This window comes from Oryx dammah, unplaced genomic scaffold (genome assembly GCF_014754425.2).
Source record: "Oryx dammah isolate SB20612 unplaced genomic scaffold, SCBI_Odam_1.1 HiC_scaffold_26, whole genome shotgun sequence".
Classification (NCBI taxonomy): Eukaryota; Metazoa; Chordata; class Mammalia; order Artiodactyla; family Bovidae; genus Oryx; species Oryx dammah.
Genome location: NW_024070210.1, coordinates 17184407 through 17212250, shown reverse-complemented (window position 1 = coordinate 17212250; position 27844 = coordinate 17184407). Strand labels below are relative to the sequence as shown.

The following is a 27844-nucleotide window of genomic DNA, read 5'->3' as shown; positions in this document are numbered from 1 at the left end:
GCGAATACTGAGCAGAGTTGCCCACCCTCCCACCTCGGTTCTGCAGACTGCCACTCCCTGGGGGCTCTCACCAAACCCTTTGATTTAGAAAGCATGGCTGACACCCACACACCAAGCTGGAGGATGGCAGGAGGTATCTTGTCTCTGTCATTTCCTTTGATGCCGAAATGCTGAGATGACCCCCCCAGTCAGGCCCAGGTAAGAGAGGAAGCAGTTTTCCCTCCCCTCCTGCATTTCTGGGAAGGTGTGAGCTGCTCCAAGTGGCTGGTCATTTCTTCCTGCTTTTCTTCCCAGGGCTACTCAGCGGCCTGCCTTGCCCACAGGGTGGAGAGCTATGGCCCAGAGTGGGAATAAACCCAGAGTTTTCTTCTCCCCCATGCTACTTACTTCCCTGCCAGGCCAGAGTGATGTTTAGCAGGATCAGCTGGCCCATTACTAGGGAGCAGCAAAGAGAAGCAGGTGGCCTGAAGATAGGAAGAGGAAATCCAACTGGTTGGGCTCTGATGGTGACTTCATCCTCCAGAAAGTTCTGGAGATGACATCCAGTTTCTAACAGTCAGCAGAACCCCCTTTGCCCAGAAAGTAAGGCCTGTAGGCTCCGGGCAGAACACCCCACCTCCTCAGCCCTGGGTTTCACCACCTGGTTTCCCCTGGCCACATGCTAACCTGTGAAACATCAGCACGAGGGCAGAGCAGACCTGTAGATGTGCAAATAATCAAAGCCCAGGGTCAACAAGACAGTGGACAGCGAAGAAAGAAAGCCAAGAGAATAAATCTGAAGTCCAGGGAAGGTGGGTATCTGGCTTGACGTGTCAGATGGAGGTTCCATCAGCTCCGCCCAGGGGACGTCCACAGTTGAGGCCAGTCTTGTAGGAATGGGCCGCCACTGTAAACCCAGCCACCTGCTCAGGGGAGGTCTCCTACCTCGGCCTAGCAGGCCCCCTCCTCCCCACTCGGCCAGCCAGGTCTGCCGCCGCTGACTTAAAACGCTGCCCTCAATTCTATCTTTAGCTCTGGCTGCTGGGAGCCTGAGTGACAGTCAGGGTGGGGGCTTGTGCCGGGGTGGGAAAATTTTGCAGCTACCTGGTTAGCTGAGGTGGCATGATTGCAAGCAGCAGGGACCGTGTGGTGCTCCCTGCTGCATCTGTAGCTCATGTGGTGGTGGGCACAGGGATCCAGCAATACTGGATGAATGGATGAGAGGATGCAACCAAGCACAGATGGAGTAGAGGCCCCCAGGGGAGAGAATGAGAGCAGGGCCAACCAGACCATAGACCAAGTCCCAGAAGGCACACTCCATGTGGTCTTGGGCTTGTGACTTTCCCTCCTGGCCTCCGTTTCTTCATTTGTAAATAGGGGCTAGATAAGCAGTTTTCAGACCATCTCTATGGACCACCACCACCACATCCACCTCCATTGCTCATTCCCCCCATCCCACCCTCATAAACAGGGTGCTGCTGCTGGGTGCTTGAGTTGGAAGGAATGGAAACGACGGATTGACAGGGCTCTCCTACTGCTTCCATCGAGGGCTGAGTCATTTTTATCGATTCTGGACATTGAGTTTCTTGGAAAGGATTTTTTTAGATAAAGGGCAGCTCAGTTCCCTAAAGCATTTCCAGACTTGAGGAGCCAGAATAAAATTGCCTCTTAGAACGGGTGGCAAGAAGAGCCCCTCCGCTGTCTCTCATCAGGACTGATATGAAAACCTCTTATCTGAGCAATAAGACACCCGCAAGCTCACATCCAGCCAATTATCTCTTTCAATAAGAAAAAGTGAAGTTCCCCAGAAAGGATGAGAAGGGGCGGGGGTAGGTCCTTGCAGGGTGGATAGGAAGGGGCTGAGCAGGGGCCAATCTAAACCCACAGCTGGACCTTGAGGAGCAGCAGCTGACATGCGGCTGGTGAGAAGGCCTGGGGCAGCGAGAGTTTTGAGGAAAGAGCCACAGGAGTGCTATGGAGTCAGGATCCAGCCTCCCCTGACTGTCCTGAGGTGGGAAGGCTTGCAGACATTTGAGGTCCAATGTGGGATCTGGTGACCTGGTGTCCTGACACCTGGATGCCAGCTTGGTGTGCTGACCCCGTGGAGTCCAGGGAAAAAGGTTACTTGCAAGGTAGGAAGGCCCTGGGGAAAGAAGACTTCCCCAGGGAACTCTTTGCTCTTCCTCATGACCTGCCTTATGAAAATGATGAGGTTTGTCCAGGATCTCAGGCAAGTTATTTTATTTACATGTGCCTCCATGCCTTCCCCTATTATAGGGAGATGACCTCTGACCCTGCCTACATCTCAGAGATATTCTGACTAAAACAGATTATGGATATGAAAGGTTTTCCTTCTAAATACTAGAACTGCTTTATAGGTTTTACTCAATGGCCAGGGGGCTGGGGGTCTAGCTGGCAGGACTCTGCTTCTCCCAGGTTCTTCTTCCTTCTGCTCTTATAAACTTGCTCCAGTGAAGCCCAGGGCCTTGAGCCTCCTTTTGCCTTTTTTTCTCAAAGGCATTCTCCTGCCACCCTCTTTCTTTCCTCTGCCTTCAACCTGGCCTAGCCTCTGGTGCTATGTTCTCAATAAGGCTAAGTTCCTGTTCGGACCCTGCTCCAGCCTCCTGGTTCCAGCTCATCCCACACACTCGGGCTGGCATCATTATCCCCTCCCTCCTGCTTGGAAACCTGCTGTGTGTTCAGATGCACAACCCTCACTGAGCCCAAGTTACTCACCAAGCGAGTCAGCTGGGCCCCACTCCCTTCTTCCTGACCCAACCCCCAACCCCAGGCAACACCTGACATAACTCCCTGCAGACAGTCAGCTTCCTGCTTCCTTCTCTCTCCAGACCACCCTCTCACCCGCCCCCTGAAAGGCCCTCCCCTCTCTTCATGCTAAATCAAGAAGAAAACACCCCTTGAATAATTGGTTGACCTTCTCCTCCCCTCTAAGAAAACTTTCCCAAATAACCCCACTGAAATCTTGCCTTCCCATCCCTTAATTTTTTTTAAATCTTTTTATTTGTAAAAGTTTTTATCTTTTTGGCCACACAGTGCGTCACATGGGTTCTTGTTTCCTCAACGAGGGATTGAACCATGCCCCCTTCATGGAGTCTTCACCATTGGACCATCAGGGAAGTCCTTTCCCTTCACTTGGATACTTTCCAGAATGGAACAGGATTGGCATCTCTCTTGTGCGTGTCCATGTCAGGTACGTGGGTCTGTGGGTTCTGGTAAGTTCTGTGACAGTCATCCTTCCCAAAGGCACCATATCCAGTTGTTCCCCATGGGGGGACTGGTACAGACAGCTGACCAACTGGCAGACTCATTACACAGGAAGATGACCAGGTCAAATCTGGTGTTGGCGAAGATGGCAGGACAGCATCACAGGCAGAGGCCACAGTGACCTTTATGACACTGACTTCCCAGGGCCTTTTCACTAAGACGCATCCTCCTCTAATGCCACTCTGAAGCACTTATCTCCTGTATTGCTGTTTAGGCACTCAGTCACGTCCAACTCTTTCATGACCCCATGGACTGTGGTCTGCCAGGCTCCTCTGTCCATGGAATTGTGCAGGCAAGAATGCTGGAGTGAGTTGCCATCTTCTTCTTCAGAGCATCTTCCCAACCCAGGGATCAAACCCATGTCTCCTGCATTGGCAGGTGGATTCTTTACCACTGAGCTACGAGGAAGCCCCCATCCCCTGTGGCAGGGGTTGTCGACATGGCGCAGACGTCGTCCCCTTCCCCAGGATGGTAGGTGGCCTGCACTTTGCTAAAGGGGTGAAGACTCAGGGGCTACTTATGTGCATACATCAGCTTCAGTACACAGTCCCAGCCTGTTTTGTGGATTTAAATCCAGAGATGCCAAGGACAGGACATGTTTGTTGCTCGGGCAGGCGATTTAACCCGGAATACCCTTTTGGTGCTTTCCAACCCTGCAGTTTCTTTTCGTATCATTCGGGTTGGAAAATGAAAAGCCCTCTTTGCCAGCAATTAATTTACCAAAATAAACAAGAATTCTGCTTTTCGTGACAAAGACAGTCCCTGAATGCCAATCTTAGGGCTGCCAGATTGCAATTTCAAGTGGGTGCCGCTTGCGAGGTTATAATTTACAGGTGATTTATCATGGAGGTTATGAGAAAAGGAGAAAATGCGGTCAGGAGAGAGGAGAAACATGTCGCCTAGCTCTTGTCCTCATCTCCAACTTCTTTGGGAACAAGTCTCGTGTCCTTGACTCGCGGTTTCCTCCCCCCCCCCCGACCCCAACCTTTTTTTTTTTTTTTTTTTAACCACAGATGATTCTTGTTTTTCCATTCTGTTCTACTTGGCTCATTTCCAACCCTTTGCTGACAAGGGTGCAGCCTGGCTCCCCTGCTTCCAGACTGCATCACTGGCTGCTGATTCCTTCCTTGCCTTGCCCTTACCGGAGGGTCCCTTCAACAGAGTGCTGCTTCGGGAGTAGTTGGTTTGATACACTCTAGAAACAGTATCCAGACTGGAGATTTGGCCTCACTCCTTCCCCTCCCCTGAAGGCTGAATAAATAGGTGCATGGATGAGATGCTTTGAAAAAGGAGCCGGCAGGCATAGATTTGAGATACAGAGTTGCTGAGGAGCTGGGAAGAGTTTGCTCAGGTAGGCAGAGTGGGGGGTCTGGGGGTGGAGGCTCTGAGTGGCACCAGCCAGGGACCATTAGAGATTATGCTGGGGGAGTTAAAAGCAATGATTAAGTCTGGGAACATTGTCTCCTTCATCTCAGCCCCTGCTGAGAATCCATCCCAGTAATCACCCCTCCCATGCCCATCTCTGCTCTCTGAGGCTCAGCTCACTGGCAAGGACCCACCAGCCTTTCTGACACACCTACTCTACCAACTTTCTGCTTCCTACCACCTACATCTGAGGACTTTGCTCTCTGTGGTTTTGCAGTTTGGATGGTAATCTTTGCCAAGATTTCATCCACTCCAGTCCTGGTGATTCCCTGGGTTGGACTGTGGTCAAGTATTTATCATACATGGTTTCCAAGTACTTTATGTGAAAAGTAGACACAGCCCTGACTTCAAACAGCTCACAGTTTCTCTTTGGAGTCAAGTTAAACACAGAAAACAATGAAAACATGCAGAGAACTAGAGAATAACTTCCTTCCAGGCAATAGCAGGAAGTTATTAAATCCTCTTCCCACTTTTCTGCTTGCATCTCACTCTTGCTACCCCTCCATTGTCTTCCCCACAGTTCTTCCTGGAATAGTTTGGGCCATGGCTCCCCAATCTCCAGAAGCTAATGGCTAATGATCTGAGGTGGAGCTTCAGTTATTTCAGTCACTCAGTCATGTCCAACTCTTTTCGACCCCGTGGACTGCAGCACGCCAGGCCTCCCTGTCCATCACCAACTCCCGGAGTTTACTCAAACTCATGTCCATTGAGTCGGTGATGCCATCCAACCATCTCATCCTCTGTCTTCCCCTTCTCCTCCTGCCTTCAACATTTCCCAGCATCAGGGACTTTCCTAATGAGTCAGTTCTTTGAATCAGCTTCAGCATCAGTCTTTCCAATGAATATTCAGGATTGATTTCCTTCAGGATTGACTGGTTGGATCTCCTTGCAATTCAAAGGACTCTCAAGAGTCTTCTTCAACACCACAGTTCAAAAGCATCAGTTCTTTGGCACTCAGCTTTCTTTACAGTCCAACTCTCACATCCATACATGACTACTGGAAAAACCATAGCTTTGACTAGACAGACCTTTGTTGGCAAAGTAATGTCTCTGCTTTTTAATATGCTGTCTAGGTTGGTCATAACTTTTCTTCCAAGGAGCAAGCATCTTTTAATTTCATGGTTACAGTCACCATCTGCAGTGATTTTGGAGCCCCCCAAAATAAAGCCTGTCACTGTTTCCAGTGTTTCCCCATATATTTGCCATGAGGTGGAGCTTATGTAATAACAATAGATATAAAGTACACAGCAAATGTAATGAGCTTGAATCATCCCCAAACCATTCCCTGGTCGGTGGAAAAATTGTCTTCCACAAAACTGGTCCCTGGTGACAAAAATGTTGGGGACCACTGGTTTGGACATAACACTCCATGAAGCCTCTTTATTTAGCTCCTCTCCAGAATGACATAGAAGTGGCCCCTTTCTTTCTAGAGGGGTGGGTAGGCAGAGCAATCTTGATAATAAAATCCAGTGAACAATTTCCAGACCAGACTAAGAGTGAGTGGTTTGCTGTGGGTTCAGTTCAACACTTTATGCACAACTACTGTTGTGCTAGGTCTTCAAGGGAGGGGTGAGTGGTACAAAAATTAAAAAGAAAAATTTTGCCTCAAAAGAGCAGGTTCTTCATGCATTTCTAGTATTATCTGATTTATAAAACTTCAGTCATATGAAATTCTTTGGAATCTAGTGCTCTGAGGTATTAATGCTTTTCAGACTCTTTCACTGAACTATCACTACGGTCATAGCACTGACGTCTTTAAAATCTCGTGACTTTTAATAATTACATGGAATTTACATTCCACTCTATATCAGTATTGGTTTTCATATAAAATGATCTTCCTCCCCCTCACTCCTCAAGGTCTAGTTATAACTGAAGCCATAGGAAATGGGACACTTATCCTGTCTTTTGTACCCCAGCACATTATGTTACACCCAAGGGACACAGGTACCCTCCAAGAATCAGGGTAACAGCTCAATCCCTATCTATTGATTCTCCCTCCTTCCCAGCCTACATCCTAGGTATGACCCTGCCCGGGCCTCCAGACCCTCCATTTTTTCTACCTTGGCTCTCCACTGCCACAAGCCGAGAGTCTCCTAGCTCTGGGACATCTTGCCCCTGGCTTACCTTCTTTCTGTACCTCTCTCAAAGGAGGCTCTCTGTTCAGTACCAGTGCTTGTTTTTACATTTCGTATTGTTTTTGGTTTTGGACACACAGTCATTCAGGCTCAAGGCAAATAGTGGCAAAAAAAGTCATCAATCGTTTCATTAACTAATTCTTTCAAAAAATATGTATTGGCCACCTGCTGCTCAGACGAAGTGCTGAATATGGTGATGAGAAAAATAGAAGTATTTTCTACCCTGGTCGTGGTTACAAGTTATTGGGAGAGATGACATTAAGCAACTAATCTTATCAGTATGTAATTGTGAACTGTGCCAGGAAGGATGGAAATGAGGGGCTATAAGAACAATAGAGCAAAGTAGGGACTTGATCTGATCCAGGTGAGGTGGTGCTGGAAGACGTCCTTGAGAAAGAGACATTCCAGCATAAATGGGGAGGATGAGTAAGAGTTAGCTAAACAGACAGCTAACTAAATGAGGGGGGGCATTCCAGTCAGAGGGAACAGCATGTGTAAGAGTCCCGTGGCTAGGGGAGGAGCGCACAGCCAACTTGAGGAACTGAAAAGGAGATCAGTGTGGCCAGAGCATAGTCAGAGAAAAGAGAAGTGAGTCAGATGGGAGCCAGAACTGTAAAATCCAAATCGTTAATTTTAGCTGGAGATACATACATAAACACTGGATACACAGTCAGGACATAACCAAATATGCTTATTTAGTTCCAGAATAAACAAAGGAGGGGGAACTTTAAGTAAAAACAAATTCACCAAGACCAGAAGTTCAGGAGAAGGTAAATTCACTAAAATAAATATTAAAACAAAACAAAAAAACACCCTCAGAAGACAAAGGGCAGGGACATGTTTGTTGAATGAAGGAAGGATAAATGATGGACGAATAAAGACCTACTACTGCATTAGCCATCTTCATTTGCAGACATGCTCCCAGCAGAAGCCTGCCCTGGCTCTGCCTCTTTCAGGCCAAAATCGCCTTCAGTGCTCTTCCCTCTGGATGCTATGGCTTGCTGCACCTGTGACAGTCACAGCATGATCCTGCTGTACGGCCTTGATGGGTTGCCGCTTGCCTTTACCACTAGACTTGCAGCTCCTTGGAGGCAGGGACCTGGCCCTTCTCACTTTTTCACTCCCAGGGCCCAGCAGAGTGCCTGGCACACAACAGGTGCCCCTTGCTTGAAGGATTGCACAGTGTCCTCTCATATAAATTCCACAAGGGGATCAGGGTAATGAAAGTGAGCAGTTGCCTAAGCCATCCATGCCCTCAGGACTAAGAGCAAATATTTCCGGAGTACCATCTGCCTTAGACATCTGGTTTGGTGGCAAAATTTTAAACTTGTTCTTAGAATGATCAAATCCAAGACCTTGTTTTCTGTGAGTGTGTCCAGCTCATCAAGTCAATAGAAACTAAGCAGAAAAATCCACAGGATGAATTGCCAGTCATCTCCACTAGCCCACGATATTCCTAGACTCTTTTCTCCTACATCCATCCACCACTGCCCCCCCTTCCCCAGTGCTTTCTTTACCCACCTTGAAAGGAGATGCTTTTTAGCAGCCACAGGCTGGGAGATGCTCTGGATAGCTCTGTGGGCCCCGTTCCCATCCAGCCAAGCCCTGGCAAGCTCTGGAGGGAAGCGGAGGGGCTGCAGAGATTCAGCGAACCAGAGAGGGGAGAGTTGGATAAGCCAGATCCGCTTTCTCTAGAACTCTCAGAGGCAACCTGATACAACACGCAGCTACAGAGCAGGCATCGTGACCCACACAGCGGGTGAGCAGCCAAGAACAGCTGGGAGGCTGGGGGAACAGAAATGGAGACAGACAACCACCAGGAGGAGAGGTAGGGAGCCATTTCCTCCTGAGCCCAAGGCCAGGGAACCTGCGGGCTGGAGACAAACCAGTGTTGTCAGTGAGCCCTGGACACAGATGACAGCTGGCTTCCACAAAAGGGGAGCCCAAGTCCTGCTCTAGAGCCACCCACCCAGGATAGGGCACTACCTTGCCCTTCTTCCAGAGAATGAAACCAAATCAACTGTTTTCTCTTCCCAACCTTTTGGAGACCAAGGTGACTGGAGGGCTAAACGGTCAGATTCAAAACCTAAAGAATCAGGACGTTTGTTTTCCACATTAAAACAATTTGCTAAATGGGAATTCCCTGGTGGCCCAGTGGTTAGGGCTCAGCGCTTTCACTGTAGTGACCCAAGTCAAATTAACCCGTGACTGGGGAACTTAGATTTTGCAAGCCATGTAGAGGGGCAAAATAAATAAATAAAAATTGCTAAATAATTGCTGAGTGCTGAGTTTTCGGCATTTACTTAAAGAGGAAACAGCAGTCTCAATTCTCAAGATGTTTACAGTTTAGTAGAAAAGTAAGCTGACACACAAAAAACTACACGTAAAAAACAATGTGGCTAAGTGTCATAAAAAGAGGATTAGAATCTGCCTTAATGAAGCCAAACCACAGGAGGCCATGAGGAGGCCACTGGTCTTGAATGGCACCAGAAATGAAATCTGGAGGACAAATCCATGGCAAATGCCTGTGATTCTAGGCCACTGAGCAGTTTCCATGGATGCAACCTTCCTTTCTTATCTAGGAGGATAATAATCTTCCAGTCCTTGTCAGAGCCAGAGCCAGGCACTTTGATGAGCACTCTGACACACCACCTTGGGTCTTCATGAGAACCACCTTCAGGGGGGTCTGCTTAGCTTCCTGTTTTACAGCTGAGGAAACTGAGGCCTTGTACTGTGCTGCTCTTAGTCACTCAGTCATGTCCAGCTCTTTGCAACCCCATGGACTATAGCCCGCCAGGCTCCTCTATCCATGGGGATTCTCCAGGCAAGAATACTGGAGTGGGTTGCCATGCCTTCCTCCAAGGGATCTTCCCAACCCAGGGATTGAATCCAGGTCTCCCCCACTGCATCCCACGTTCCCATCTCAGCCACCAGGGAATTCAGAAAAATAACTCATTCCAAGACCATTGGCTGGGGAAAGAGTTGGAACTGGGATAGAAACCCAGGATATATTTTAAATTTTAAACTGTATAGAAATCTATAACCAGGACTTCCCTGGTAGTCCAGTGGCTAAGACTCCATGCTCCCAATGCAGGGGGCCCAGGTTCAATCTCTGGTCAGGGAACCAGATCCCATATGCCAAAACTAAGACCTGGTGCAGCCAAACAAATAAATATTAAAAAAGAAAACCTATAAACTACTGTGTTCCGAAAGTGAAAACCTCCCTACACAACCCTAGGGAAATGCTCAGTGGTCCTGTGGAGTGGTTCAGCTTGCAGTGGCATCACTCTCAGATGTTGGGTTCCTGGACTCTAAAGCTCCCTAGGAGGAACTGAGACCATGTGGGAGAAGGCAAGATGAGAAGATCAAATCCACATCTCAGAATTCTGGAGAATCAGGTACAAGTTCCTTGGGCCAAATCTACCAGAAAGTGTTTGTTGTCCAGTCATGTCTGACTGTTTGCGACCCCATGGACTGTAGTCCACCAGGCTCCTGTGTCCATGGAACGCTCCAGGCAAGAATACTGGGGTGGGTAGCCATTTCCTTCTCCAGATCTTCCTGACCTAGGGACTCAAACCCAGGTCTCCTGCATTGCGGGCAGATTCTTTACCCTCTGAGCCACCAGGGAAGCCCTATCTGAAATGCTCTTTAAATCAAAGATTTTGGCCATAATCTCTGTCCTAAGCCCCTCGGGACTCCAGGAATTGTCCTCGCTCTCACAGGTGTGACCAGTCTGCATCTGCCAGCCACTGGTTCTTGAGCTTCCTTTCAGTGTCTCAATGAATCATAAGCTGTTAATTCTGACAGAGACATTAGAGGTTATCTAGCCCAATCCCTTCCATTTCTACATTACACATTGACAGTAATTAATGGCAGAGCCACTAGGATGGTTTGTCTTTGTTTCAGTAAAAGGTCAGCTTACCACTAAACACTAAAAGCTATTTCCCTTGCTTGCAAAACCCAGAAAAGAATCTCATAACTGTTGTGTGCATCTCCTGAAAACCTCTGTGAAACTCCACTTTTTCAAGATTTTGTTCCACCTGCAGTATTGCTTTTTGTGGTAGAGGCCTGTGGGTAGGGAAGGGGGTGGAAAGCAGAGTAATGCATTTCTCTAAGGCTGAGAACAGAAGTCCTGCTTCCTCACCTGGAACCCCCAGCATCTCTGCCATAGTCACGGCCAGCAGCCATCCATTTTGTCTGCCAGGCTCCTTATCAGCTTGACCCACTGGCAGGCAGAGCTAAGCTCATCCTTTCACCTGCTGGCTGCTTATCTGGGACACATGATGTGTGGAGAACAGCCTGCCAGGCAGAGAGGGGCCAGGATTTTTCCTCTCAGGGCCCCAGCAGGTGAGAGGAGCAGTGCTGAAGGGCTGGGTCTGCCCACAGGGTCTCATGCCTTTGCTCTCCATTTAGGATGGCCAACAGCTGCACTCTTCTGGCACCACGGGGCAAGGAACAGACAGCAGGCGGGGAATGCCTACAGCAAGTGGGAGATGCCACTTCTCCTCTTTGGCCCCAGTCATAAGGAGCCAGCCAGGCTTGCTCATCACTTTGCCCACCTTCTCCAAGGACCCTCAAAACACCTCTGCAGCTCATCTCCTGGGCCCCATCTCTACCCCCCTGCACTCCTTTGTAGGAACCAAACCTCTCATTGGGAAGGATGGTAGGTTCCCATAGCAATGGGCCTTTTAGCTGTTTCCATGGCAACCAACACCCAGACCATTTAGTTGCTAGTCAACTGACAGCTGTAAGTGAATAGGATTCAGTTTAGAATCATAGGGATAGGCCAGAGAGTCTCTTCGTAGAAGAAAACACAACCACCCAAAAATGATTCAACTCTTCTTAAGACTTTTTAGGTAACATCCATGGAGATCCAGCACAACTTTCTACTGGAGGTCACACGAGACTGCTTCTCCAGTTCCCAACACACACACACACACACACACACACACACACTCTCTCTCTCTCTCTCTCTCCAACTGAGTATCCCCCAAATTCTATATCCTATTACGTCTCCTTCCCAAGGATCTTTGGGGACATCCTCCAAGACATTTTTCAGAAATAACCCTTTCCTCTGTGTCAGCGCTCTTGCTATGTACGATGACCCTGTCCTCACGCTAACCCAGTCATTTAAGCAATATTTGCTTTTCAGATTGACTGATGGGAATGGCTAATCCAGATCATCATCCCCTCGCCCAGACCTCACCTATGGCGAGTCACTTTCTTATGTCTGTGGGTGTTCCTACAGCACAGACTGTTTTGCCAACCTTTGCAAAACATGATTAAGATCAATCTGTTTCTTTTTAAAAGTCAACTAAAATTTCAAAACCAAACATAAGAGATTAGAAATTACTCCGTTCTCATTACTTTTCATTACTCTGAAAACTTGACTAAATGCCAGGCCTCCCACCTAATACTCTTCCAAACTGGGGATACTAGGTAATGAATTCCCTTTATTCCATAAGCAAGAGTCTCCATCGTGGTTTGTTTTTTATTCTCTTGGACTCCAAAATCACTGTGGATGGTGACTGCATCCATAAAATTAAAAGACGCTTGCTCCTCAGAAGAAAAACTATGATCAACCTATACAGCATATTAAAAAGCAGAGACATTACTTTGCTGACAAATGTCCATCTAGTCAAAGCTATTGTTTTTATAATAGTCTTGTATGGATGTGACAGTTGGACCATAAAGCAAGCTGAGCACTGAAGAATTGATGCTTTTGAACTTTTAGGGTTAGGGTTAGGGGTTAGGGTTAGGGTGGTGTTGGAGAAGACTCTTGAGAGTCCCTTGGACTGCAAGGAGATCAAACCAGTCCATCCTAAAGGAGATCAATTCTGAATATTCATTGGAAGGACTGATGCTGAGGCTCCAATACTTTGGCCACCTGAGGTGAAGAACTGACTCATTGGAAAAGAACTGACTCATTGGGAAAAACCCTGATGCTTGCAAAGATTGAAGGTGGGAGGAGAAGGGGATGACAGAGGATGAGAAGGCTGGATGGCGTCACCGACTCAATGGACATGAGTTTGAGTAAACTCTGAGAGTTGGTGGGACAGGGAGGCCTGGCTTGCTGCAGTCCATGGGGTTGCAAAGAGTCAGACATGACTGAGCACCTGAACTGAGCTGAATTTTATTTATTTTTGACTGCGCTGGGTCTTCATTGCTGTGCAGGCTTTTCTCTACTTGCAGTGAGTCGGGGCTACTCTCTAATTGTGGCGCGTGGGCTTCTCACTGTGGTGGGCTCCCCTGTGGAGCACAGGCTCTCGGGCACAGAGGCTTCAGTGGTTGTGGCTCGCAGACTCTAGAACAGAGTCACAATAGTTCTGCCTCAAGTGCTTAGTTGCTCCAAAGCATGTGGGATCTTCCCCTATCAGAGACTGAACTCCTGTCTCCTGCATTAGCAGGGGATTCTTTATCACTGCACCACCAGGGAAGCCCCACCATCATATTTTTTTTTTTATTCACTGGAGTCTGGGGTTTCTCTGCCCTGGAATTCATGCAGAAGAGGAGCTGTCTAAGCCTCCGTGGCTTGCTCAGTGGACTAGAAAAGCGACAGCATCATTGGAAACAGCATGACCTTTTTGAGGGGGGCGCCTATGAGCCCTCTGTATGGAAGATGACCTTTCAAACTAATCCCCCCACGGGAGCCCTACCCACTCTCTGCTGCAGGCTCCATGTATCCTCACAATGGCCAGTGAACAGTTCTAAGCTGTTGCGTGACCCTTCTGCTCTGACCGAAGGATATACACTAGTGGAACTGCTTTTCTTCTATTTCTTTCAGCGTGAGGGCAGAAGTATAAAATGCAGGGCAGGGAGCTGTTAGCCTCAAAGGAGCCCAATAACATGAGTCTTTGGGGAAGGAGAGAGAGCAGACACACGGGAGAACTGAGCTTTTCTCCTGTACAGAGGATTGCCTCGTCTTCGAGGGGATGTGTCATCACACAGCAGATTGAACCTTCTGATTTTCCGGCTCTGTCTAGATGAGGGACAGTGTCTATGTCTCTTAGAATAGCAGCTGATATTTCCTGATTGTATACTATGTGTCAGGGTCATCCTAATGTTTTATATGTAACATCTCATTTAATCCTCACAGCTTTACTGTTATTATTTCTAGTTAACACATAAGGAAACTGAAGTGCACAAAGGTTAAGGGATTTTAACATCCTACTGGTAATCCTTGGCTCCTGGGTGGCTCAGATGGCAAAGAATCCACCTGCAATGCAGGAGACCTGGGTTCGATCCCTGGATTGGGAAGATCCCCTGGAAGAGGGCATGGCAACACACTCCAATATTCTTGCCTGGAGAATCTCCATGGACAGAGGAGCCTGGCAGGCTACAGTCCATGGGGTCAGAGTCGGACACAACCGAGTGACCAAGCACACACTGGTAATCCTACTGATTGATGAAGCCAGGATCCAACTACCAGCAGTCTGAAGCCACAGCACCTTTGGAATCCATTTAAGTCTGATAAACCCAGGGTCCAGCACAGGAAGACAGAGTGGGCTGTCCCTTTAGGCACAATGTGATAGAATACACAAAACACCCTAGCTAGAGTACAATGATTGAATGGCTCTAGGAATTAACTGGGAAATCTTGGGTGCTGATAACTTTATTCCCAATGTATGGCTGTCCCCTGGTGGTTTTCCTGGGAAACTCATAAGCCGAAGAAATCTAGTGAAAATAGGATGAAAAGAACCAGACTAAATGATTTATTTGCTGCCTAAGCACTCCAGCCTAAAAGAGATGACCTTCCAAGGGCCACATTACCCGACTCCTTTGTGAATGGGGTTGTAGTCCCTGTGACAGCTAAAAGCTGATAGATAGTACATTGACTCAAAACAGCAAACTATATGCCCACGATTGTACTTGTACTTCAAGAGCAGGACACTCCAAGATTTAAATAATTCAGCCAGTACTTGCGGCAACTTCACATTTCATCTTTAAGCTTCTAGACTTTCTCCATGGCGGAAGGTTCCTGAAGATTACTATGCTTATGCAACTTATAACTTCTTACTTCCTGCTCCCACCCCAAATTCAGTTCCCTTGACCTTGCGATGCTGCTATTCCACTAGGGGATGCTTGCCTTCACTGTTTCTTTCAAGCACCCTTGGTGGCATAAGATTGTGCAAAGTGAAGAAAACAAAGTCATTTTAAGTCAGAGAGGTGAGTCCTGTGGAAAGGGAGAAACAGCAGTTTCTGAAAGGCATGTCTTTACTGTACTGAGGGATCACGGGACTGGATGTTCACCTCCTATGGATCTGGGGTAACACACTGGGTAAAAGAAGTTGTCCACAGCCCAAATGCAGAAGATTGCCAAGTGTTTGTTTATTCAAAGAGACATGCATAAAGAGGTCACAAGTTAGTACTGTTAAAAAAAAAATCAAAACACCTGCTCATCAAATGCTGCAATTAATGAAAACGACCTAAGATAGAAAAGGAGACATGAGCTAACCGCAGAGAAATTTTGGTGACGCCGCTGCAGAGCAAGTCACGGCCAGAGAAACAGTTGGAGCTAGTGGTGAGGAGGCTCACTGGCCAGATGCACTGAGCTCAACGAGGCACATGGAGACAAGGAACTTGCAGGTGTGATCCCAGGTAGACGGACGCGGTTTAGAACCCATCCTCTGCTGCAAGGGCCGGCAGCCCTAGGGCAAGTTATCCAGTGTCCCCCAAGCAGCTTCATTCAGGTTCTGTCTGGTGACACCCTCCTTATTCCAAAAGCAAAACAAGACAAAAAAAAATCCAAACCAAAAACAAAACCCGCCAAAACCAACAAAAAACCTCCGAAACCTGAAGACAACTGAATCAATCCCTGCAGTCTTACTTTCTTGTGGAAAGAAAAGTTGGATAATCCAACCCTTTTACAAAGGATAATATAAGGGCGACAGTGCCAAGCTCTCAGGAACAGGGTCTTAGACGCTTTTGGAGGTTGAGAGGCACAAAACGGCAGTCTGAAAATTCCTTTCATCTTATGGCACTGATTGAGTTTAGACTTGATTTCTCCTCCCCTCCCTCCACCTGTGCTCTCTCACCCCCAGATGGACATATTGGCATTGAACAGCTCTAGGCTTCAACCTCTATTGGGATCTGCCAGCAGAAGAAACGTTGGTTTTTGTCATCCGTGAGTTCCCACTCCACCACCACTTTTATCTGGAGAAAGAAAAAGAATCAAGAAAAATGAAACTAGGACCTCACCTCAATCCAGAATAGGTTTAACTATGAATTTTAACTATGAATCCTAGATGGAAATTGTAACAAACTGTCTATTCCTCATACTTTTCCTCTTAAATCATGCCATCATGAAGGCTGTTTGGGTGGGATGCAGGCACAGCCTGTGTCCTTAAGCTTAGAAGGGTAAACCAAGTTACACCTAGGATTTAGTGTTAGCAGTACCACATCCTAGTCTAGTTAGCTTCTTAAAATTTCTAAAGCATTCTTTTTTTCTCTTAGATCAATGATACATAAATGAAGGCACCCATGAAAAAGAATTTTAAAGTTAAACAACTTCACATGCATTTTGACAACATGATCCAGCTTCTCCCAACTATGAAGAGCAGAGAGTAAATACTTCGATTTCTAGGTCTCAGGAAACTTACTTATTAGCTGAAAAAAGAAATGTCAAAGCACAAAGGTTGTCCAAAGAAGTTTAGGGTTGAATGAATACTTTCAGAGACAATGACTTTTGTGGCAATATAGCTTTGATTAATGTCCTTAAGCCATTTTTTGACATTATACCCCATAGAGATCTCTGCCTTACTGGTTACACTAGGAGCTGTCTCCTTTTGTAAAAAATTTCCCCCAAGGCTGGGGGACGGGGAGGCACTGTTCCTGGAAGTACTGCAATACCAGGTCAATGAGTGGAGTGGACGGAGCAAGCTCCTATTCCAACTTCCTGCTCCAAAAATTCATTTAATATATTGTCCTTGGATAGAGAATGTATCAGATATTAAACTGATAGGAACAGATACTATACTTGATCTTAGCCAAAAGGCTGAGAAGCGATCCTTCTAATTCTTAATAGATCACTGGCACCTTGGCCAGTTCTTTCATATGTGGACTTTAGCTTACTTGCTTTTAGTTACAACCTCTCTTTTGCACTCAAAATGTTTCTTCAGAATGCAACATTTGGATAACAGTGATACCCAGCTTTGAAACTTGCTTGGTAACTTTTTTAAGACTAGTACACATTAACTACTGTTTCACTTACTGCACACATTAACATAGTTTGAGCTGGTTTTCAAATGAAATGTCACTTAAGCTCTGCAGAGCAACAAAACAAAAACAAACAGAAAACAAATGAAATGTCACTGAACAATAACTACCATATATTAAATGCCTACTCTGTATCGGGTCCTAACTAGGATTTAAGTTACTGAGGCTCAGATATGACCATGATTACATGGCTGGTCTGCAAATTAATCTGCAAATCTGTCCCCAGCCTTTAGCACCTCTGATATCTCTCAAACACAGACGCCCGAGGGGCTTCCCTAGTGGCTCGGATGGTAAAGAATCTGCCTGCAATGCAGGAGACCTGTGTTTAATCCCTGGGTTGGGAAAATCCCCTGGAGGAGGGCACGGCAACCCACTCTAGTATTCTTGCCTGGAGAATCCGATGGACAAAGGAGCCTAGTGGGCTACAGTCCATGAGGTTGCAAAGAATTGGTTGTGCTTAGTGACTAAGCACACGTGCATGGTAAGCACAGACTCCCTATATTTGAGTCTTTTTAGAATGTTCTTTAATTACTGGCTATTCCTATGGAAAAAATGGCCAGACTGCTCCTGGTTTGACTCGATCTCCTTTTAAGAAATACAGCTCCTTCTCTTCATTGAAAAGAGCAGTCCCTTTACTTCCTCCATTCTTACGAAGATTCATAATCGTTAACACAGGTCCATTCTAGCAGGCTGTATCTCACCTGCTCTGCAGATGAAGAGGCAGGTGTAGCAGTGTGAGTCAGAGGTGAGGGTGGGAGTGGGGTGGAGGAGAGAAAGCAGAGAGGAAAAAGCTACCACTCTGCTATGGACCTCACACATGACTGCTCTCTTGTTAAGAGATTAATGGACAGACCAGGTTTTTCTGGTGACAATGGGACGACTACTTGAAATCTTGAACTATCTGATACCTAGCTAAAATTTTGTAGGGCTTCCCTGGTTGGCTTAGTGGTAAAGAATCTGCCTGCCTATATAGGATGCATGGGTTCAAGCCCTGGAGAGGGAAGGATCCCCTGGAGAAGGAACTGGCAACCCACTCCAGTATTCTTGCCTGGAGAATTTCATGGACAGAGGAGCTTGGCAGGCTACAATCCATGGGGTCAGAAAGAGCTGGATATGACTGAGCGACTAACACTCTCACTTTTCAACCATTAGGCAAGAGACAAAGAACGAAGGGACACAGTGAGAACTCGGCACCTCACGATTCCCATACTCCTTTCCCTTAGGCATTCACTTCTTCCTCATAGAGATGAAGGATTCCTGTTCTAATCTTTTCTTTCTGCCCCCTCTCCTCCAATTTCCAAACTAGTCACAGGACTTTCAGTGTTCTCAACCACAATGTCACTTACGGAGGGGTATTCACTCTTCACAGGTAGTTTGTTCACGTAGTTATAGGTCTTATCTTTTTCGATAGGGCATCTGATTCCAGACTTACAACCATCAGACTCAGGAATGGGAAAGGGAACTGGGATGCCCATCACAATGCCATGTACCACAGCCTTGCTACTTTGAGACTGAGTATCTAAGAGGAAAAAAAAAAAAGAGAGAGAGAGAGAATCAGATAGCGAAAGAAATAGCCTAGTTCCAAACTCTAAATAAAGAATTCAGGCATAGTCTCACGCAATGGCATTGCTGTGACGGCAAACCGAAGTTATGTACCTCTTAATTCCTAGGGTCTATTTCTCTTTGCAGTTACACTTAGTACTTCCGTGAATGCTATGCAGAGAGTAATCACTCGGAAACTTGAAAAATTACTGAATTATACAAAAATAAAAATAATCAGTTGGGGCTGTTTTCCTTGCTCTTAACCCCACCTTGCTCTTCATTGCCTTTCAGTTTCTTAGAAGAATCAGAGCTATCTGGATAAATAACCTTATGGAACAAGCTAACTGATTTTTGGCAGTCAACTTTCTGTTTACTATATGCATCAGATTCTGTCAAAGTGTATTGTGCGTCTTAAAGAATGTGGTCTCTGAATTCTCAAATACCTTGTCCTAAGAATTCAAATAAAAATTAAGAATAAAGTGGAGAGACAATACAGAATGATAGACTAGAAGTCTCCACAGAAATGCCATGGCCTGTAACAGTAGCAAAAGCAGTAACTCTTTAGAAACTGGGTAACAGAAAGGTACATTTCTTGCTCACGTTTACCCTCCAAATCAAAAGGCAGGAGGAATAAGCGTAATAAAATTAGGGCAATTGGAGTTATGAGCTATTAGATTCTTCTGGAGATCCAGAGTATTGGGTCTGTTTCTTTCTGTCTCCCAGCTGGGAATTACTTTTATTGAGAAGATACATTTTTTATTTGGAACAATAGAGGGGTTGGGGTATTTCTCCAGGAGAGATAACAACTCTAGGACTTAGAGCTGTCTTTAGGCTTATGAACAAGAGATGATAGGAACTCAGATTTTTTTATTAGTCTGTCTAGTTCCATAGGATAGAAAATGAGGGGAAGATTCAGAGCAGTTGCCCTTTTTAGAAACAGAGCTTTTACATTTGTATAGATTCCTGGGGATCTGAAGGAGATGAATAAAGAAGAAATAAACAAGTTCCAATAACATTTCTTCAAGTTGAAGAAGAAAGCTTGGACTTCTTGGTTGTTTCTTGGGTCAACAGTAAGTTCCCCAAACCTTACATAGGCTAAGTATTAATTGCTCCTATATTTTCAGGCAGAATATAGACTTAATAAATGGAAGATATATTGCTTGAAATAACATTTTGGAAGAGTTCTAAAGTTTACAGAGTTGGGGTTGGTACTAACACTCTGCAGTCTGTAGCTAAAGAGTTGACCTTCCCATGAAATCTGCTGTGTAATATGGACCACAATAAGACAAGCTGTCTTCTCTGACCTGTGAACACATGGAAATCCCCTTTGCTTAAAGGGAGTCTGGCAACTACAGACTCCAAGAAACAGGCATGGGGGACCCTGTATGAGAAGGCTGTGTAAAAGCATGGTGTCCACTGAGAGGGAGGTCAAGAAATTCCTGACTGCAATTCCCTCCTCCTCACATTCCCACACTCACTCCAATTCTTACATTGATGTCACGTTTTAAGATGAATTTGAAGGTAAAAATCACTTTTACTTACTACTGGTGAATGTGACATTAACACTGTAAGACTGTCCTTTGTGCAGTTTGCAGGGCTGGGTGGGACATGGGCTCACATTCACTTCCTTTATAACTCCGACCCCAGAACCTGCAAAAGAAGAACAACTTGTTTGGATGGGAGGGAAAACAAATCACCTTGGCTGTCTCCTACCTAATGGGAAGGTGCTCTGCCTTCCAAATGAGACCACTGGGACCAGCAGAAACTGCTCATATTCAACAGGTGGAGGGGAATTAAGGAAATGATCGAGCATACACAGCCAGCTCCCCTGCTCTACAAGCTGGGAGGGCTCCACCAGGGAAAACCATCCCCACCTCTCCTTCCTGACACAGGATCTGAAAGTGGCACACACGGCTTAAGTGATGACTCAAGTCACACAGCTACTGTTTCCACTTGGGATCTAAGGCCACTCTTTCCAGTTGTAATCTTGAGACTGGCTGCTCTCTCAACTGTCCTTCCCACCCCCACCCACGCTTGCTCTTTCAATCCTGCCCTGGTGGCTATCCAACTCATGGTCTCTGAGCTTTGAATACCGTTACCGATGAGAACAGTTTCAAGCACACATTTGAGATACACAGAGCAGAGGTGTATCTACTCTGGAACCCATGTTCTTCAAAATAAGTGGCTGGAGGCAGGGAGTATGACTTTTTTCCCCCGCCAGTCTAAATAAGGACAAAAATACTCTGACCAAGAAAAGTTAAGCACAAATCTTTAAGAATCTTCTTACTTCACCCAGGCCCCTGAAGCCAGACAGCTGAATGGGAGAGAATAGAAGTAAACAGCTGGGTGAGTTTAAGCTCTGCCACGCATATGCCATTGTTGAGCGCTAGACTCTGGGATCCGACACCTGGCTGTGAGCTCACTGGCTCCGTTAAGTACTGTGGAAACTTAAGGCAAGATACTTAGCCTCCCTGGGGCTAATAACAGTACCTACCTCAGGGAGAAGGTGAGTTAATACATTATAACTCTTAATAAGTGCTTGAAGTGAAGTGAAGTGAAGTCGCTCAGTCGTGTCCGACTCTTTGCGACCCGGTGGGCTGTAGCCCACCAGGCTCCTCTGTCCATGGGATTCTCCAGGCAAGACTACTGGAGTGGGTTGCCATTTCCTTCTCCAGGGGATCTTCCCGACCCAGGGATTGAACCCAGGTCTCCCGCATTTCAGGTAGACGCTTTAACCTCTGAGCCACCAAGGAAGCCTCAGAACATTGTAATGCTATACAGGTATTCACCATTACTATCATTATACCGGGGCAGTTCCCAGGCGGCTCGAGTTCTAAAGAATCCACCTGCCAAAGGAGACACAAGAGACATGGGTTTCATCCCTGGGTCAGGAAGATCCCCTGAAGGAGGAAATGGCAACCCATTCCAGTAGTCTTGCCTGGAGAATCCCATGGACAGAGGAGCCTGGTGGGCTACAGTCCATGGGGTCACAGAGTCGGACACAACTGAGCGTGAACACACACACACACACATCATCACCATCATACTGGCATTTAGTCCATGAATTCAATCTAGAGCAGCTGCTCCTGGGTGGGTTAGCAAGCTCCCCTTTGACACAAAAGGTGAGCCTCTCACCTCAAATTTACTTTGTGGGTAGAAATTCTGGATCTAGACAATAGAACGGACTGTCTCAAAAGTAAAGTGTATGAAGACAAAGAAAATGGCAGGTTGAGAGCGTTATCTTGGGTGGAACAATTTCCTTGTTTTGACCAACACTGCCCCAGCTAGTTCTGTAAACCATACTTTGCTGTCCCCTATCCCAACTTGCTTCTCCATCACGGCAAAGTCCTCAAAACATAAATACAAGATTCTTTCCTCTAAGCATTCTCTTCCACTCTGTCCTATCTTCTAGGATCAGGAAAAAAATTATCCAGAACCTTAATCAACAACTTATTAAAAAAACCAGTGCTTATGCTGACACTTTCAACTTCTAGTTTCTACCAAGGCTGGCTCACATGATTGAGGAGGTACTGAATACCCTCAGTACCCTTTACTGATCTGAAGGGCAGTACTTAGCTACTTCGTTCAGTTTTGTTTTTTTCCCTTTCTTGACAAGAGGTTCTTGGATTTCCAGTGTCAACAGAGCAAATTTCTCAGTCCTAACCCTCAAAAATTGCAAAACTAGTTTGCTCGGCCCCATTTCTGACTTGAGGAAATACCACTTTAGGAGAAAGGAGGCAAAGTAGGACTCAAAAAAATCTTTTGATGTGGGCACTGAAGTTTTTCCATTGTATTTCCCAATTCAAAAGTAAATTGAAAGTCTATCACTGAAACTCTCCTTCCCTTAAGAAGTTCTTGCCATAGGTGTACACCTGGTTTTTTCACATGAGCAGACCAATCTCAGGATTCAGTTTCCTTAGTTTTTTTTTTTTTTTTAATGTTAATGCTACTGTTGAAATCCAGACTGACTCACAAACACCTGAAGAGCCTAAGCTACTCCATCTTGTAAAAGAACTCCATTTTGCAAAGGTACTGGGCAAACAGACTTAGACTTTGGATATTGCCTAAACTTGCCCCATTGTGCGCGAGCCAATCAGCCCTTAGGTTAAACCTCCTGACTTTAAGTTCAAGAATTTGTGATTTACCTTGGAAGTAATGAGTTACATTTGTGACTTACCTTGGAAGTAATGATTTAGCGTGGAAATAAGAAAACCAATCAGAACCCAACACCTAACCCTTCCACAGAAGGTAACCAATTAGACATTTCCCAACCTGGAAACTCCTGTTTTTCGAATTTTTCACTCGAGAATACCCTATATAAGCAATGTAACCCAGAGTTCAGGCCTCCTCCCTATAGCCACTGTGTCGGTATCTATGGGAGCCCCAGCTCGAGCTTGGTAATAAAAACTCTCTTGCTTTTGCATCGGATATTGGCTCCCTGGTGGTCATTGGGAGATTTCGTGACTTGGGCATAACACACCCACTAGTTTCCTACTGCTTATGAGCTGTAAGAACTTGGGCAAGTTACTTTATGTGACGGTTTCAGACTGCGAGAGTTGAATGAGTTGATAAAGTTAACAGTGTTTTCACCCAAAGTTGGATGAAAGTTTAATGGAGGGAAGTTTAATGGAGGGAAAGGCAGTAATGTGAGGGGATAATACCATCTTTCAAATGCCAGTCTCCTAGTTCAGTGGAGCAGCATTTGTTAAGCATTAGTAGGCCCACAATTTTTATTTCTTGATCACTCCTAGTCCTAGCCCCCAGTTCTGCTCTTGCCTCAACATTAATTTTGGAAATATAGTGGAAAGAGTATTCCCTCATTTACTTTTTCAAGAAATATTTATTGGGCAGTTACTATTACCTGGGCACAGGGTGTAAAGAAGCACATTTATTCTGCTTGTCATTATGCTGTGTGATTGGGTGAGTTACTTAACATCTCTGAAACTCAGTGATTGACTATGTGTGTGCTTGTGTGCTCAGTCATGTCTGACTCTTTGCAGCCTCAAGGACTGTAGCCCATGAAGCTCCTCTGTCTATGGGATTTCCCACCCAAGAATACTGGAATGGGTGGCCATTTCCTCCTTCAGAGGATCTTCCCGACTCAGGGATCAAACCTCCTCTCTTGCATCTCTTGCATTGGCAGGCAAGTTCTTTACCACTAGTGCCACCTGGAAAGCCCATGATTGATTATAGGATCTCCAAGTTTCCTTCCAGTTCACAAATTTTATAAAGTTAGTTTCATTTCTCTTTCACTTATCATTACACCTCTCCACTTCAGAAAAGCTCTGCTCAAACATTTAATTTGGATAGATTTGACTGAAGGAACTCACAATTTCTACCCCGTTGTATTTCTCCAACCACAGCTGCAAGAGAGGGTTATGCATCACAAGTTGCGACCAGAAACAAGAGTTTTATAAATAGGAGGAGAAAACCGGAAAGAATTAAAAGTGTCATAGCCCAAAAGGAAGCCCTAAAGGAATAGCTCATGAAAGGAGAATTGACTTTTGATGTGTCATCAAAAGGGAAATGTAAAAAAAAGCAAAAGGAGTGGGGACGGAACGGGCATCCAAGACACAAGGCATAAATAAAGAGAGGTTTTGCACCTCACCCCTGACGCCCCAAGCGGCAAGTGAACCTTCGGCTGTTTGCCCTACAAACTTTGGGAAACTTCAGTAAAAAGCCCACCTCCAGGAATGTGCTGGGACCCAAACATGGGTTGATGAGATAAAGTTGTGAGAGGTCGCATTTTATCCAGGCCAGCACCTTGTCCCCTACCCCAACTGACTTCAGCCCACTCCACGAAGGGTCCGAGGCTGAGCCTGGCTGCTCGCAGAACCCGCCAAACCCAGCCCAGCAGTCTTAGCATCAGATTCTGTCAGGGGCTCCCGCAGAGGGCGCGGGAACTTCGGACTGGCCCCGGGGCTCACCGCAGTCCTTGAATTTCACCGGCTCGGCCAGGGCGGAGGCACTGAGTGCCAGGAACAGGAACGAGACGGCCAAGAAACGCATCGCTGCTGAGGATCCAAGCTCAAGGAAGGGAGAACCAGCTGTCTCGGTCACAAGATAAAGTCTTCAGGGACGGGCCGGGCCGGGGGAGGAGCCCAGTCAGGCGGCTGGTCACTGGCCAGCGGGGCCGAGGCCCGTCCGCGCCCCGCCCCCGGGTCCACGGAGCCAGACAAGGGGTCCAGGACTCTCGCAAACTCCGCCCATCCGCTCCGCTCCGCCGCAGGGCAAGCGGGATCCATCTTCATCCGGCACGCCTCCTCTCGCCAGCGCTCCGCCTGGGCTTTGTGGGTGCGTCCCCGCTTCCGCAATGGGAGCATTTCTAGCCAATCAAGTCCCTTCTCCTTCCACATCTCCCAATAGATGTGCTTAGGGGCGGGGTTTCCGTGGATCCCGCCTCCCGAGGCCCAGGCGCGGAAGGCGATTGGGGAACTGTGAGGGGGCGGAGCTTGTAGAAGAAAATGGCGGCCGTCCGAGGACTAACATCTGCGGCCCTGAGAGTGGTGACTCCCTGGCAAAGGAGCAGGTAACCAAGCCTAAAAAAGCACCTGGTTAGCCCCTCCAGGACTCAGGAAAAACAAGGCTCGCGAGGGAGGTGAAGGTTTGGCTAACAGCTGTGGCCCTGAGAGTGGTGACTCCCTGGCAAAGGAGCAGGTAACCAAGCCTAGAAAAGCACCTGGTTAGCCCCTGCAAGACTCAGGAGAAACTAAGGCTCGCGGGGGAGGTGAAGGTTTGGCGTGAGGCTGTCAGGGGGAGGGACTTCAGGTTTGGCGTGGGGCTGTCCAGGTAGGGGGACTTCAGGTTTGGCGTGGGGCTGTCCAGGCGGGGGGACTTCAGGTTTGGCGTGGGGCTGTCCAGGTGGAGGGTTCTAGGTGCTCTTTTGCTCCCAGTCTCACCCACCTCCCTTGCGCAGCAGGTTCCTCACGGCCTCCCGCGGACCCCGGGCGCTTCGGGAAGTGTCGTCCTCTAGCCCTGAAGCTGGCGAAGGGCAGATCCACCTCACCGACAGCTGCGTCCAGGTGAGAAGCCGGTCGTGGGGCACGGGTGGTGGGGGGGGGGGGGAGGACTTCCTTTTGGCCCACCCTTCTTTCTCTCCTTGCCTGGCATTCTTGACTCTCCTTCCTGCATTTCAGAGGCTTCTGGAAATCACCGAAGGGTCAGAATTCCTCAGGCTGGAGGTAGAGGGAGGTGGATGCTCCGGATTCCAGTACAAATTTTCACTGGATACAGTTATCAACCCCGACGACAGGCAAGGAGAAAGGGGTGGGTCCTCCTAGAATGTGCAGGAGGGATAAAAGTGTCTCCAATTTAAGATGCACTTTTATTCCACATTTAAAACTTCTGCTAAGGATAACATCGCACCACCCTTCTCACACAGTGGGGATACAATGAAGATTTGTTGCCTTGATTCAAAATAACTAAGTCATAGGAGGAAAATTGGCCTAAGTCCATAGGGTCATTGGTAGAGAGTCAGGCTGGACTAGAAACTTTCCAGGCCTAAATTTCTATACATTTCCCAGTTTTCTTTCCATTAGATCTTTTTGCCTCAGAGAAAATCAGTACCTGTTAGAGGTCATAAGGGAAGCTTCCTCCGTATTTTAGAAAACAGGATGGGCATCTCTGGGCTCAGAGGGTGTTATGTTTCTGGTGTTTATGATGTTCATTAATGCCTTCCTCCCTTCTTTTCAGGGTGTTTGAAAAGGGTGGGGCAAGAGTGGTGGTTGACTCTGATAGCTTGGCCTTCGTCAAAGGGGCCCATGTGGACTTCAGCCAAGAACTGATCCGAAGCTCATTTCAAGTGTTGAACAATCCTCAAGCGCAGCAAGGTTGCTCTTGTGGATCATCCTTCTCTGTCAAACTTTGATGTGATGACAAGTGACCCGGAGATTGCTATCATCTGACTGATTTGAGGAACCTGGGATTAGAACAATTCTAGAAGTTTCCTTCCTATCATGACCCTCTCTCAATTTTATTTTCCCTTAATCCAGGATGTTGTTTCACCACTATTTTCAGAATGTGAAACTTTTACTCTTGATTTAATTTCTCCTACACAGTTGTAAGGCCAAGCCTGTGGATGCTGTTACCTAAGATTTAGTCACTGGTTGAAACCAGTATCATCTGTAGCACCTCCAAGGTTCCAGGAGTTAGTTCTCTGGCCTTCAGAGCTACTTGTACAAATGTGTATAGCTATGTATAAAAGCTTCGTTTTAAAGAAAGTCCTTATTTATTTGTGTTGTGGATCAGAATCACAGATTGCATAGCTTGAACACTGTGTTACTAGACCAGAGAGGATGAGAAAGCCAAATGAAATGTTATCTTTTTGTTTTGCTATTTATTTATTTACTTACTTTTATTGAAGTATAGTTGATTTGCAGTATTGTGCCAATGTCTGCTGTACAGCGAAGTGACTCAGTTGTATACATATATACTTTCCTTTTTATTTTCTCTTCCATTATGGTTTATCACAGGATATTGAATATAGTTCCCCTGTGCTATACAGTAGGACCTTGTTGTTTGAAATGTTATCTTTTTCATCTCACCCTTCCTTAATGTGCTAGTTTACTTACCATTATTTTCTGTGCACCCCATTCTTCACTTCCCATTTGTTACAGCAGATACATTTTCTTCTCATACTTGGGAATATGTTAGATTCATGAATCCAATAACCCATCACCCAGAAAAACTTCCAACTAAACCTCACTGATACTTGAATCATAAGTTTGAAAATAAGCTCCATACTGCATATTCACACAAGACATTTCGTGATTCTTGGCTCATTTAGTGACTAAATCTTTTAAAAATATGTTGCTTTATTTATCTTATGGTGTAAAATGTTTCTGGTCTCATTGCACAGCTGGAAGTTGTCCCTTTGTTGATATAGATAATAGATACTTGGGTTTTTTGTTTTTTTGTTTTTTTCAGTTTGGACTATGAAATGCAGGGTGCCCATTTAAATTTGAATTTTAGACAGCAAATAATTTTTAGTGTGTGTCTCTGCAGATAGTAAAAATTATTTGTTGTTTATCTGAAATTCAGTGTTAAATTTGGTAACCTTCCTTTAGAGTCTCTGTAAGAAGAGCTTTTTAGCCACAAATTCCAATGAATTTAACTAGAAACACCTGTAGTATGTATATGACCATATTGGGGCAGCCAGAACTGCACAGCAACAGACAACTAAAGGCAAAGATAAAAAGCACACCACGACAAATGATTAACGACTGCTAGCGTTGGGGAAACCACAACCAAACTGACTCTGTAAG

The 27844-nt window shown here is 46.3% G+C and overlaps 2 protein-coding genes and 1 non-coding gene across 7 annotated transcripts; 1 reads left to right on the top strand and 2 right to left on the bottom strand.

Annotated features, from left to right (window-relative positions):
* Window positions 1–15124: 15124 nt before the first annotated feature.
* Window positions 15125–24837, bottom strand: NPC2 (NPC intracellular cholesterol transporter 2). Its single transcript, XM_040226104.1, has 4 exons — window positions 24509–24837; window positions 20124–20231; window positions 18386–18558; window positions 15125–15977 (listed from the first exon to the last, which is right to left on the bottom strand). The coding sequence occupies exons 1-4, from the start codon at window positions 24588–24590 to the stop codon at window positions 15891–15893; spliced, it is 450 nt and encodes a 149-aa protein (XP_040082038.1). The 5' UTR covers window positions 24591–24837; the 3' UTR covers window positions 15125–15890.
* On the bottom strand, window positions 16640–16830 carry LOC120853803. Its single transcript, XR_005718858.1, has one exon. It is a non-coding gene; the product is annotated as a U2 spliceosomal RNA (small nuclear RNA).
* A 183-nt stretch (window positions 24838–25020) lies between the features above and the next one.
* ISCA2 (iron-sulfur cluster assembly 2) lies at window positions 25021–27435 on the top strand. 5 transcript variants are annotated; one of them, XM_040226100.1, is made up of 4 exons: window positions 25021–25110; window positions 25501–25603; window positions 25718–25833; window positions 26274–27435. In XM_040226100.1, the coding sequence occupies exons 1-4, from the start codon at window positions 25046–25048 to the stop codon at window positions 26446–26448; spliced, it is 459 nt and encodes a 152-aa protein (XP_040082034.1). In that variant the 5' UTR covers window positions 25021–25045; the 3' UTR covers window positions 26449–27435. The 5 variants fall into 5 exon arrangements, 4 of the variants coding, with proteins under 4 accessions (XP_040082034.1, XP_040082033.1, XP_040082036.1 ...); XM_040226099.1 differs by having other exon boundaries at window positions 25498–25603; window positions 26274–27433; XM_040226102.1 differs by having other exon boundaries at window positions 25029–25110; window positions 25718–25847; window positions 26274–27433.
* The last annotated feature ends 409 nt before the right edge of the window (window positions 27436–27844 follow it).

What these genes read in the sequence shown, in the direction of transcription:
- NPC2 (XM_040226104.1), bottom strand. Translation starts at nt 24,590, where the DNA reads ATGCGTTTCTTGGCCGTCTCGTTCCTGTTCCTGGCACTCAGTGCCTCC. An exon ending in GGTGAAATTCAAGGACTGCG is followed by an intron (nt 20,232 to 24,508) that starts GTGAGCCCCGGG and finishes CTTCTTTTGCAG; the next exon opens with GTTCTGGGGTCGGAGTTATA. An exon ending in TGAAGAGTGAATACCCCTCC is followed by an intron (nt 15,978 to 18,385) that starts GTAAGTGACATT and finishes TTCTTTCTCCAG; the next exon opens with ATAAAAGTGGTGGTGGAGTG.
- ISCA2 (XM_040226099.1), top strand. Translation starts at nt 25,046, where the DNA reads ATGGCGGCCGTCCGAGGACTAACATCTGCGGCCCTGAGAGTGGTGACT. An exon ending in TCACCGACAGCTGCGTCCAG is followed by an intron (nt 25,604 to 25,717) that starts GTGAGAAGCCGG and finishes CCTGCATTTCAG; the next exon opens with AGGCTTCTGGAAATCACCGA. An exon ending in GTTATCAACCCCGACGACAG is followed by an intron (nt 25,834 to 26,273) that starts GCAAGGAGAAAG and finishes CCTTCTTTTCAG; the next exon opens with GGTGTTTGAAAAGGGTGGGG.